Raw genomic sequence first — 12,267 nt, forward strand, 5'->3', positions numbered from 1 at the left:
CAATTAAGGTGACGGCAGGAAAAACAAATAGATCGAAAATTCTTAGTTCCATCCCACATGCATGGCACTGCTTCCCTTGTTCCATGGGCTTATATTGTTTTCAGGATGATTTTTTTTTTTTGAGAACAGGATGATTTTCTTCTGAGAATCATTTCCAGGATGATTCAGGATGTAGCCTCGAGCCCAGGACTGCTTTTTTTTGAGCGGAGAGCCCTGGACTGCTTGAATTCCGTTGTTCACCTCAAGTCCTTCACAGGCCCATCACGGCCCGGAGGGCGGAAACGTGGACAATTACGGCCCACGCAACGGAAACCACCCGAGTACCGGGCCCCAAATCCCACAGACCACACATCGCCCAGTACCCAGAACCATTAAGGTAGGGACCACCACTGGTCGGTGTCCTGCGGCCCACAAGCCAGCGTCTCTGTCGCTCTTCGGGTTCTCCGCCTGCAGCTTTCTTTCTCCCTCTTTCCCCACCACGAAAAATAAACAAAAGCGATCAGCGATTCTTCCCTAGTGACGCGGCAAGCGCGTACGGACACACCGATTCGCTCCTCGCCTCGGTGCGCGCGGCAGACCCCGACCACCACTCCGCCGGTGATCTGACGATGGCGGCGGCCGGCCCACCGCCGGCGCGCGCCCTCTCCGCGGGGTCTCGGAGGGCTCCGCTAGCCTTGGGCCTCGCGCCGCCGCGGCAGGGGGCTAGGGTTGGCGCTTCGCGGCTCCGCCAGGTACAGTTCTCCAGCTGGTTTGGGTACTCGAATCGAATGTCGTGAGATTACTCGGGGGAGTTTGTAATTCGAATGGCCTGTGCGCCGCGGAACCATGGGTACTCGTGCTCTCGCCTCGCGTTGGTTAAGTGAAGCTAAGACGCGATGTCGTGGTGCGATTTTGAGGACGTACGGGGACGGTGGTGGTAGCGATGGAATGTAGATGCAATCAGCGCAGAAGCCGCAGATCGACTGCAGAAATGCTTTTCTGTTTCAAGTGATAGATGCTACGTTTCTTACTGCGTGACAACTCTGTGTATTTACTTCATTGCGCTGATTGCGCTTGTGAATTTGTGTGGCAGCTGCCGAAGTGCTAACTCAACCATCCGTTACTTGTTTTTTCGGGGCCATTATGAATTATAGTCGTGCTTATTTGAACCGAAATTTTCTGAACTTTACTCATGATATCATGTTTTCTATTGTCAGGACAATGTTCACTGTCATAGCCGGTTGATATCGACTAATTTCAATTCAAGGCCATCGTTGTGTCCTCCTTGCCATTGTGCTCAGATGGCTTTGGCTGACCCAGTGGTTTCTTATCAGCCTGATTCTGACAAGCATGCTGGAGTTCTTGTAAGGAAGCTTGAAGCTTTGAAAGTATACAATAAATTATTCTTCACCTCGTACTGCCTAATTCTTTCTATTCTTTTCCTACAGGCCTATGACCTGGTCCAAGGGAACCTTGTAAGTGTTGCATGATTTAACAAATTACGTTAGACCATAGCTTGTTGCTTGAACTTTTTTGGTGCAATGCAAGTTATTCATAGTTATCGCTTACTTGAAATCAGGTACAATGGAACTCATTTATGGACAAATCAATACCTGATCCACCAACAGCTGTACTCCTTCACGGTATCCTTGGAAGCGGGAAAAACTGGGGTAAATGACTTTCTGATTGTCTGAGGCTCTGAGCTGAGATTTCATTTTAATTTTGCAAATGAGTGAAGCTTTGACATGTTTAAGATGTTTTCAATAAGCTAGAAATATTAATTTGTAATCTGATTAGTTATGTTGGTTGTGAAGGGTCTTTTGCGAAGAGGTTAGCTCAAGAATTTCCAATGTGGCAGGTCAGTATATCCAAAATTCTGTTAGTGATATGAACTATGTAACACTAAGGGAAAAAAAATGTACCTGACTTCTCTTCATGCAGTTTCTCTTGGTTGATTTGCGTTGCCATGGCGAGTCAGCGTCAATTAAGAAAAAAGGACCACACACTGTTGCTTCGACCGCTTTTGATGTTCTAAAGCTGGTTTGTATTTTCGTCTGAGTGCTAATGTCTACACTATATGTTTTCGTTACACCCAATCTCAATATAATGAAATGTGTAGCTTCTTTGGATGGACAGCATACAAGGGTATAATACTACATATATTTATGAGTAATATTTGTATATATGTGTGTGCATTGTACATCTAGCTTTATGGTTTGAGAGATACTCCCTCCGTTCCTAAATATAAGAAGTCCTACATTTGTCCTAAGTCAAAACTTCTTTAAGTTTGACCAAGTTTATAGGAAATTATACTAAGATCTACAATACTAATTGTGTATACTATGAAAATATGTATAATAACACATTTAATAAAACTAATTTGGAGTTCTAGATGTTGGTTGTTTTTTCAATAAACTTGGTCAAACTTGAAATGGTTTGACTTAGGACAAAGCTAGGACTTCTTATACTTAGGAGCAGAGGTAATAGATAGCATTCCAGGTGCTTAGCAACTTAGCATACCTCCATAGGACATCATACATACATTACCTGTTTTTTTTTTGCGGGAACATTACCTGGCTTAATCATGGGCATTGCTTATGATAATCGAAGCTTAATGAGACGTATTAACATCACATCTGGATCATAATAATACAGAACCCATATTATAATCTCTTCTGATTTGCCTGTTCAAACAAAAACCCTGCTGATTTGGATAAACTGCTACAAAGTGAATTATTAAGCTATTGCCTGGCAAGCATTGGACTGTTTAATTTTTAAAAATCATATTCTGCTGTATCTTGTTTCTCAGTTGAAAAATATCTCACTGGTCTTCAGTAGTTCACTTGTATTTTCTTCATATATCTCTATAACCCTATGTTAATTCGTCTAAATACAACAGATATCGCAACTCAGGCTAAGCCCTAGAGTGTTGGTTGGACACAGCTTTGGTGGAAAAGGTTTTTCTTGTTTCCTTCCATTTCTCGTATCTGGCATGCTATCGAATTATATGCCTGTTATGGTATACTGTAAAAAATATATAATTTTACTTGCAGTGGCTTTGAGTATGGTAGAACAAGCTGCAAAACCTCTTCCTCGTCCTGTTCGGGTAAGCCCAAATTCTTCTGAATTACATTGCTGTGGCATTGATGGAATGCCAAATATTTTTTCTAACATTTTGTGCTAAATTACTTCTATACATTCTGTTCCTTGAAGGTTTGGGTTCTCGATTCTACACCTGGCAAAGTTCGTGCTGGGTTAGATAAGGAAGATCATCCTGCTGAACTTATTGAGTTCCTCAGAAGAATGCCTGTGCAGGTTGGCCTTTCAGAATTAGCTATGCTTGTATTACCAAGGAAATACATTCTAGTGTAGAAAAACGGTGTCTTTATAATTCATCGGATGTGTTCTGGTGTTAAAAATCCAGGTTAAGTCAAAGAAGGAAGTGGTTGATGCTCTTATTAAAGGACAGTTTTCTTTAGATGTTGCACAGGTATGCTTGAATGTTACCCTTTTTCTGAGATAACTTGACTAGTCTAGAAGAGCTACTTGATTTCACTTTCTCCAATGGAACAAAGGTGTTTCAATTGTTTGTTGATTCCTTGTTCAGTGGGTGGCAACAAATCTCCGACGAAGCAGTCCATTAGGACCACGGTCGTCTTCAAGCTACTCATGGATATTTGACTTAAATGGCATCTCTGAGATGTACAAGTCATACGAAGATACTAACTTATGGTAAATCATCGGCGATGCTTTTTGAAACCATCTAACTTTGTAAACTGTGTTAGCCAACTGATTTAGTGCACCATGCAGGAGGATTGTAGAGAATGTACCACGGGGAGTTCATATTAGTTTCCTTAAGGCCGAAAGAAGTTTGCATAGATGGGCTCTTGAAGACCTCCAGAGAATTCATACCGCGGAGGAACTGGCTGCAGATGAGGGTGGAGGAGTTGAAATGCATATGCTTGAAGATGCTGGACATTGGGTATGCATACTGCCCCATCGGAGTTTAAATATTGTGGCAACAAACTAGTTTTACTACGATGGCGTCATCCATTTCATAGTAATACAAATTTGGACCCCACGTCTCCTTTCAGGTTCATGCAGATAACCCCGATGGGCTTTTCAGAATTCTTTCATCGACCTTCCGCATCGAGAATACCATAAGAGGGGCGCGGGATTGAGGTACACGACTTCAAACGGTACTGCTGTGTACGGCTACTTTAAGCTGGTAGGCCAGACATGCAAGATGCAACACACATGAATTACATCGTAATGCCTGTATTTCAGTTTTGTAGAATATACAGAGAGGGAAAAGAAAACTGTAGCGATGGAGCTAACTGCGACAATCGGCTTGTTAGTGCATATTCGTTCATTCATTCGTTTCCTTGTAATTGTGCGTGTAACATGACAATCGGCCGCAGTTATGCTGTAACAAACCAATATGTAATTATTTCGCCATACAATAACTAGTAATTGTACAAATTGTGTACGTAATTTAACCCCTGGTTTATTGGCCGAGATCTGCAGTTCACTTGACTTAGGAAGCTTCTACTAGTTCCAGAGGCTTCCAGCCAGCCACAGGTGGCCAGGTGATGGCCACAGTTTCGGTTGCGCTTCTAGGGAATCCTGCAGGGACAGAAGAGCCAGGACAGGACAGCTTCAAAGGTCAAAGGTCACCGTTTGGGGACACTTGAAATAACGTCACAGCTTACGTGGGCTGGTCGCGGGCGCACGAGGAAAGGAAAGTGCATACACGTGCAAATTAGCATCTCAGCAGTCATTTTGCCACTTAATCTCTGTATTAGGACTACTATTGCTTGAAGAGGGTTTGCCACCTACCCTACTTGGTCAGCTCGTGTAGTGATCCTTGCCATGCTCACTGTCACTGCCATGTAAGAGATGGTCCGGTTGAGCGAGTGTTGGACTTCTACCTGCAAACGCCGCACTCTTTTTATCGGTTGAGCGGGACGGAACATGTGGTTTTAAGTTTTAACTCTCTATTCTTTTACCTGCAAAAAAAACTCTTTAGTCTCTAATCTAGTGGAGCCGCGGTCCTGTCTTGGGTGGCATGACAGAGACATGACTGTCTTGCTTGGATGAAAATGGTCTAATCCTGAAGCTGCAGGACCAAATTGCCTATTTTCATCAAATTAATACTCCTCCGTCCCAAAATAAGTGACGTAACTTTCACGTCAATGGAAGAAGTACATGTTACTTAACTTAAAAAAAATACCCCTGTGCTACCATCTAATCATGTAGCTAAAAACCAGGAGTAAATTAAGAACATAAACAATTTTCAATGACTTGTTGTTCCTGGCGGCTGGCGGGTGTTTTCCAACAAAACCTTTGCTGCAAAATCGACAGATTGTGTGCTGATATGGTAATGACTTAAATCTTGAACTTAGCAACTGCCTTTAAAATATATTTTACCACGTTTTGCAGCTTACTTGTGCACAAATCTATCTAGTACAATTTTGTATAATTATCATTGGGTAAGAAAATACGATGGATCAGAGAGAGTATTTTTCTCCATACTTATCATTCCGTAAGAAAATACGATGTTAGTATTCTAGAAAAAAGAAGGTACGATGTTCACCCAGTTTAAAAATAGAACTATAGTAAAAAATAATGACTACAAATTTTAGAGTAAGCATAATTCGTAGGTAACCAGAAGATGGGGACGGTAAACGGCTGACGAATAAACAATCCATCAATTTACACGCCCTTGTCTTCTAATACCTCCGGCCGGCCATGTACGCGAGTTGAAAGAACTTTTTCAGCTAAAAGTGATAAAACCCCCTTCAATTCGAAAGAACAATTTTTTTTTTCATAAATCCAAGTATCCTCAAGTAAACCTTCACGATTGAGCAAAGAAGAGCAAAGTGAACTCAAAGTATCGTACAAACTCAGTCAAATCGAAAGTTAACTCTTTTTCACAGCGAGAGAGAAAGAAGCTTCACTGCTTCACCGTCTAGATGAGGAGATCGAGCAAGCCTACCACGCACGACCCACGTGTTCACACGACCATAAAAAAGAGTCCCTTTGACCCTTGGAAAGTTTTGACCCCGCTGCGAGCCAGTTGCTGCTCCCGTACCGACCACAAATATCGCCACCACACGGCTGCAGCCTTCAGGCAGGCTGTACCGCTGTATGCCTGTATCACTCCACACAACACGCATCCATTCACGAGGTCAAACCCAACCCCAGAAGGCTGATTCGAACCGTTCGGCATATTGGCATGCATGCAGGTCAACTCTTCTGCGGGGTTGACCCTCCCACACCCTATATATGCCGCGCAAAACGTACGGGCACTTGGACTCTCCAAGCTCAAGCTCGATCAGCAGCCGGCGCAACCACAGAAATCTGAAATCCAGTGTGAGGTTGCAGAGTTAAAGAGGCTCGGAATTAAGCTCGGTAGAAGTCAGAAGGTCGCCATGAGCCGTGTGGATGAGGCGGCGAGGGGCGCCGGCAACGGCGAGGGGGGAGAAGAGGAGTGCAGGTACAAGGGCGTGAGGCGGAGGCGGTGGGGGAAGTGGGTGTCGGAGATCCGGGTGCCGGGAAGCCGGGAGCGGCTGTGGCTCGGGTCCTACGCCACGCCCCAGGCCGCCGCGGTCGCGCACGACGCAGCCGTCTTCTTCCTCCGCGGCGGCGGCCAGGGCGCCACGGACGCCGCGGCGCTCAACTTCCCGGAGCGCGCCGCGGCCACGTACGGCATGGGGACGTCGGCTGCGGCGGCAAGGCTGTCGCCGCGGTCCGTGCAGCGCGTGGCGTCCGACGCCGGCATGGCTGCCGACGCGCAGCTCGTCGAGGCGCGGGAGCAGCAGCGGCTTGCCTCCGGGGAGATCAGCGTCGATGACATGGAGATTTTGATGTAATAGTACTTAAAAGACCTTGCCGGCTTGCCGGTGTTATCACAATGAGTGGAAAAAAAAATTGAACTGATGGAATAATTGAAAACGTGAGTACGTAACCAGTGCCATTGCTCTCCCGATCCCGGTGGTTTGCTGATGGGGGCTCGAAACGAATCGAACGCGAGACGTGATCCACTGCGTATAAAGCTTGCCGCAGTGGCAGCGCCTCCGGCCACTATGCTGCTAGCCTGCTAGTACTCCTCTGGCCAGCTTCTCTCTGCGTCCGTTGACCAGTCACCTGTGACTATGAGGCTGGCACCAGGCAGCGACCATTTTCGCCTGACGAAGACGGATGACGCGCGCCGCGTGACTTCTTCTTCCGCGTTTAAACTGGCATGCGGCGCGCCTCCCCGGCTCCCCGCAGACCCGTCGTTAATCATCTCCCGGACATGATTTTGACCTGGCCTGGATGCAGGTTCCGATCCACTTGTACGTTGACGTACAGCATGTTCTTCTACAGTCTAGTAGTACCTTCGGATCTCTGACGGAAGCCTTGAAATAAATCGATTCGTCCGGCGACTATTCTTGCCCACATTAAAATCCTGGTTACGTCAACCTGGCTGGACTCTGTAGCTAGTCTCGCGGTTCCCAGAGGAAGTCAGACCGAAAATATTAAACGCTACTCTCTCCGTTCTATAATTCTTGTCGAAATCTTACGTGTATCTAGACATTTTTTATGAATAAATACATTCAATTTTTGACAAATTTAAGACAATAATCAGTTAACATTTTGCTCATTTCCTCGGCTCTCTACCCTGCTTTGACAAGTTCACCAGCAAGTGCCATCAGGGAAATACTAGTACCACAACGGCCCCGGCGGCTCGTGACTGCATGCTTCCGATAGACGCTCAGCTAGGCTGACACCTAAACTAAACGATGTCCCGTGGCTGACGATGGTTCGAACAAGATACCAACATTTTGACAAGATCGACAGCGAAAGTTATAAGCAGAGCACTTCCTGCATGTTTAGCTTGCTGGCGTGTTTAGAGCCTTAAAGGTCGCCAGGCAAAGGGAAAAGCACCGAAAGGAGCGGAAGCTTTGGACGCGGATAGACAGAGTGCGGTCTGTTCGTTAGTTCGTTCGTGTTGATCCCGATCAATGTCACGATCAATCCCATCCCAACTTTGTGCCCGACGCGGCGCGTTAGGATAACCGGAGGCAAAAGAACGGTTGACCATCACAGGGACAAAAGTGCTTCACTTGTGCCTGTATTTCTCACACCACATGCAGGTGACAAGGCAGAATCTTCAACTCATTTGGACACAGATAGGATTGGAGCAGACTGCAGACATGCCATAACGAGAAACACACACGACCCAGAAAGCTTGAACTCCAGGAGTTACAGGCAGAAGCTGATGACCGAAAAGAGGTCGTAAATATATTATTGATCAAAGTAACACGAAAAGAAAAACAGTTTCCGCGAGAAACTAATGGGACAGTGACCGTCCGAGATTAACTCAAATTATGTACAAATCGAACACAACAGTTTTGCTGGAAAACTGCGCCGTGCTGCAAATACGCAACTTTACGAGCTAGTATCTTCTTTTGGCTTCTGACTGAGCTCCGAGTACTGGCCTCCCATCAGCTGCAGTATTTCGCTCCACAAGCAAGAAGGGTCTGTCGTCAGCGCATCCGTTATCAGGCCTGAGCTGCACGAAGTGACAACCCAGTATCCTGCATCAATCTCACTCAACAACTGATCATGATCCCAAGCAGAGTACCCGACGTAGAACTTCAGGTCCTCAGGATTAACTGCACCGTTCTTCATCAGATGGCCAGCCTTCTGCAGGTCGGTCCTGAAACCGAAGCAGATGCCCGGTGCCACCTCTTCAAACCCCTTGATGGGCCTGCCTTCATTGGTCCTCATCAAGAATATGCTCATATCGACCGGGCCTCCAAAGAACAGGGAGCAGTCACTAAAAGGTGTCGCCGGGTCGCGGAAGGATGGATTCACATGTTTCATCTTTGTGTAGAGTGGACGGTTCAGGATGACGCCGAACGGGCCATCGTAGGCATCTTTTGAGCCTAATTTGAGGAGGAGGATGACCGTTCTTTCAAAGGTACCATTCCCATCAAGCTCTTCAGTGGCAACCAACACACAGCCAGATTCTGGTGCTGAAATAGAATGGGCCCATTTCCGAGGAAGACAATGTACTGGTCCATCGGATGATGTCTGTGGTAGAGTATTTACATCGACTGTTTGCTCCTGATTTGAAGACATCGTCAAGAATAAATTAAGTAAACTATTTCGGGGGAATCTCTTGTTAGCCATCAACAAAAGATTAGATAAACCAAAACATCAAACAAGGTTCGGGCAGAAAGAGACTATTTGCATTGCTTCAGAAAAAGAAATGAACCCGGTTTTCAAATCAAGTCTACAGATAGGAAAACTTTCAGGACAAGCAAAAAGGTTTAACAACGCAATATTTTTGTATAAGCAATAGGGAACTGAAACTTTTATTATACTACATAAAGGAAATGCTCCAGCCATATGACATTTAAAGGTGAAGAAATTAAACTCTTTCTATTGATCTATACTATCCCGGGCAGTTTAATACAAACGAAGATAAAGAAGACTTGCGTTGAGAACCTTTCAACATCCAATGTCAAAGCAAGTCACACATATAGTTGATAGTGAGAAGAAGTTTCCGTAATATGAGCATTCTTCCACAAAGAACACGCAGGATGAAAAGTCGACTCTAGAATAGTTGGGACTTAGAACAATCTGAGTGATACGGACACTCCAATACACCTGTCTCTTAGGTTCCAAATTTTCTCATGGGACCATTTCAATGATAGTAAAGATGGTAAGCGAAGCAGAATAGTAGTCTCAGCTAATATGAAATTTCATAGTATCATATTTTGAAGAGCACTTCGTCAAGCCTGTCCTAGTCAGGCCATTACTAAATAATCACTTCAAAAGAACTAGCTTAATAATAGCATGATGGAATTGGGAAATTGCAAAGCCAGATCACCTACTTTTAAAAAATTGACCTCATTTACAAGACAACAGAGAGCTACAGTTGGAATAAACTAGTCTGAAAGGATTGGTCTTACCGACTTTGGGATCACAAAGCTTGCTCTCACATCTCGCCAATATGACAAGTTGCTAGGTACATACATAGTATCATTGGATTTTGGTTCACCATGATTTTGGCTTATTGGAATGGAATCATCTCCACTGGGAGAAGATGCATCACCTTTTCCTGCATTAAGAAATCATCAATTGTACACATTCTTTACTCAATTCAGGCCTTTGCACTAAATAGTTTAATCTTGTATATACCTAGAAATAAAGAAACAGCCAACCTACCTTTATAAAGTGATACAACTATTCACATTTAAAACAAAGCACTGCAATTGGGGGAAGGATAGCAAGCAACCAGAAGTCCCCAATTTCTACATCCAAATTAGTGCAGTCAACCATTATGATTTTTCAATCATAAACTGCACCAGCCAGCAGAAACATTTCAATACCCAAATTGAGTAGTAGAACCAAATAATCCATTCAGAAGATGCAATTTACCCAATACTTTATCTGTCATGGCAACAAGACACTCTCCCTCAGACAGGCATAGAAGTTTCCACCATTCTGTCACCAATTTTACCACTACTAACGCCAACGGACAAAACCTCTGATGGAAATATCACGTGTTTCTAATTCGACCGTGCCATGAGCAATCCGTAACGATCACCGGAAGAGGACACCATGATCGCACCTTGCATGGTCCTACCGCTCCGATTCGCATCGAATCTATAAAGGTTTGACACCACCCCCCACTTAAAAACCGTGCCGTAAAATCCCCACCGCACCCATCGACACCAAAATCGTGGAAGGAGTGTTCCGAAGAGAAGGATTTACCCGAAGAGGAGGCCCTGTTCTTGGGCTCGTCGTTGCCGTCGCGACTGTTCTGGCTATTGTTCCCCGACGCGCTCACCGCGAGTTTGGGCCACCGCGCCGGCTGCCGCCTACACCTCCTCGGCCCGACAGCCGCCAGCGACGGCGAGTCGATCTCGGAGGCGGCAAGGGGAGCGACCCACGTCGGCGGTGGGCTGCGCCTCGGCGCGACGAAGGGCCCGCCGGCCTTCAAGCTGAGGGCCCGCATGTCCATGGTTGCGGGGGGCGGTGGGTGGCTCGGCCTTGAGGTTGGAGTTGGGAATGAATATTTAGATCGCAGAGAGAGAGAGAGAGAGAGTGAGTGCAGGTGCAAAGTGGGGCCAGGGTCACTAATGACAAGGAAGCTGATGGTTTTTAGTTTAGTTTTGGTGGAGCTTATGCCGCTTACGTGTCAAGAATTCTTCTTCTTTTCTCAAACACGTTCACGTCATTTCGTTTTAAAATATCCCCTTCCGAACAATGTTTCTCACGAAATTATAAACTGTTCAGTCGCTTAAGAAAAAACAAGAAGCTGGATCATCTCCTCTCTTTTTATTCCTTTTTCTTTTTAGTACTCCCTCCGGCCGGAATTACTTGTCGAAATATTACATGTATCTAGACGCTTTTTAAACGTAGATATATCCATATTTAAACAAATTTGAGACAAATAATATGGATCGGATGGAATATCCTTCATTGATCACTTGAAAATACGGCTACAACCTAATCATAATCCGTGGTCATCAATGCGGGTGCAGCAAAACGCCATTGCAGATTGCAGTCGTACTCCAAAACGCTGTGGTGATCCGCCCATTCATTGTGTGGTCGGACCCCATCAAGCATCAAGGTCTGCGAGCAACTCTACTTCCTTGCACTGGGGGGAGTATACACGAGGCATTTATATACTTCGATTTTGTCGAACCCTAGGAGGCACTACCATCCAATATTCCATTATTTCTTGCCCTGGATAAAACGAAACCGTTTGTTAAGAAAATTTGTACGTTGCCGCGACAAACTAATTGGGCAAAGGCTAATTTAACGCTTTGGAGGCATCACATAAAACATAAGCGAATGGAAGACGAAGATGGTCACAAAGTGGAGCCGAGCACGAAGATGAACGGTTGGGTGTTGCCACTGTGAGACGTATAACATGTTAACGAAGATTCGTCTGAGCCGGAGTCGGGTTGGGAGAGTGAACCACAAGGGAGGAAATGAGGAGAAAGACGACGTTGTGTAAGTTTTGTTTTTTTGTAAATCGAAGACGAGTTTCTCCTGAAACGCTGAATAGTTCTATGCTTCTCTCGGTGCCAACAAAATGCCGTAACTCTTCATCTCAGCAAGAAGAAAATAAACTCTTGTCCTCGTTGTGAATTACTGAGCTGATCATTTTTTTTTCAAGGAAGTGAGCTGATCTATATAGGACGTACGTATCGAATTGGTCTTCGATCTTGTGAATGAGATCAGTGCGGATACTCGCCAAAAAAGGTTCACCGATGACGA

At 45.2% G+C, this 12,267-nt stretch overlaps 3 protein-coding genes across 6 annotated transcripts; 2 read left to right on the forward strand and 1 right to left on the reverse strand.

Annotated features, from left to right (window-relative positions):
• The first annotated feature begins 509 nt into the window (after window positions 1–509).
• On the forward strand, window positions 510–4,497 carry LOC100827757 (abhydrolase domain-containing protein C22H12.03). Of its 4 annotated transcripts, none has more exons than XM_010234358.3 (14): window positions 510–731; window positions 1,197–1,343; window positions 1,428–1,454; window positions 1,559–1,649; window positions 1,794–1,837; window positions 1,921–2,019; window positions 2,879–2,936; window positions 3,033–3,085; window positions 3,193–3,294; window positions 3,404–3,469; window positions 3,587–3,711; window positions 3,790–3,961; window positions 4,074–4,178; window positions 4,267–4,497. In XM_010234358.3, exons 1-13 carry the CDS (start codon window positions 609–611, stop codon window positions 4,158–4,160), a joined length of 1,194 nt encoding a protein of 397 aa, XP_010232660.1. In that variant the 5' UTR covers window positions 510–608; the 3' UTR covers window positions 4,161–4,178; window positions 4,267–4,497. The 4 variants fall into 4 exon arrangements, with proteins under 4 accessions (XP_010232660.1, XP_010232662.1, XP_010232661.1 ...); XM_010234360.3 differs by having other exon boundaries at window positions 4,275–4,497; XM_010234359.3 differs by having other exon boundaries at window positions 4,074–4,161.
• Window positions 4,498–6,099: 1,602 nt separating this feature from the next.
• Window positions 6,100–6,952, forward strand: LOC100825408 (ethylene-responsive transcription factor ERF096). The gene has a single exon (XM_003567293.4). The coding sequence runs from the start codon at window positions 6,222–6,224 to the stop codon at window positions 6,852–6,854; it is 633 nt and encodes a 210-aa protein (XP_003567341.1). The 5' UTR covers window positions 6,100–6,221; the 3' UTR covers window positions 6,855–6,952.
• Window positions 6,953–8,229: 1,277 nt separating this feature from the next.
• Window positions 8,230–11,062, reverse strand: LOC100828069. Its single transcript, XM_003564747.4, has 3 exons — window positions 10,753–11,062; window positions 9,948–10,096; window positions 8,230–9,096 (listed from the first exon to the last, which is right to left on the reverse strand). The coding sequence occupies exons 1-3, from the start codon at window positions 11,000–11,002 to the stop codon at window positions 8,416–8,418; spliced, it is 1,080 nt and encodes a 359-aa protein (XP_003564795.1). The 5' UTR covers window positions 11,003–11,062; the 3' UTR covers window positions 8,230–8,415.
• Between the last annotated feature and the right edge of the window lie 1,205 nt (window positions 11,063–12,267).

Source organism: Brachypodium distachyon, chromosome 2, assembly GCF_000005505.3.
Source record: "Brachypodium distachyon strain Bd21 chromosome 2, Brachypodium_distachyon_v3.0, whole genome shotgun sequence".
In the NCBI taxonomy this organism is placed as follows: domain Eukaryota; kingdom Viridiplantae; phylum Streptophyta; class Magnoliopsida; order Poales; family Poaceae; genus Brachypodium; species Brachypodium distachyon.

Excerpts from the sequence above, each read along its gene's own strand:
- LOC100828069 (XM_003564747.4), bottom strand. The coding sequence starts at position 11,002 with ATGGACATGCGGGCCCTCAGCTTGAAGGCCGGCGGGCCCTTCGTCGCG. Across the intron at positions 10,097-10,752 it reads GAACAGGGCCTCCTCTTCGG|GAAAAGGTGATGCATCTTCT; the intron begins GTAAATCCTTCT and ends TTCTTAATGCAG. Across the intron at positions 9,097-9,947 it reads GCTTTGTGATCCCAAAGTCG|GAGCAAACAGTCGATGTAAA; the intron begins GTAAGACCAATC and ends TCTTCAAATCAG.
- LOC100825408 (XM_003567293.4), top strand. The coding sequence starts at position 6,222 with ATGCAGGTCAACTCTTCTGCGGGGTTGACCCTCCCACACCCTATATAT.
- LOC100827757 (XM_010234358.3), top strand. The coding sequence starts at position 609 with ATGGCGGCGGCCGGCCCACCGCCGGCGCGCGCCCTCTCCGCGGGGTCT. Across the intron at positions 1,838-1,920 it reads AAGAATTTCCAATGTGGCAG|TTTCTCTTGGTTGATTTGCG; the intron begins GTCAGTATATCC and ends CTCTTCATGCAG. Across the intron at positions 3,470-3,586 it reads TTTCTTTAGATGTTGCACAG|TGGGTGGCAACAAATCTCCG; the intron begins GTATGCTTGAAT and ends TTCCTTGTTCAG.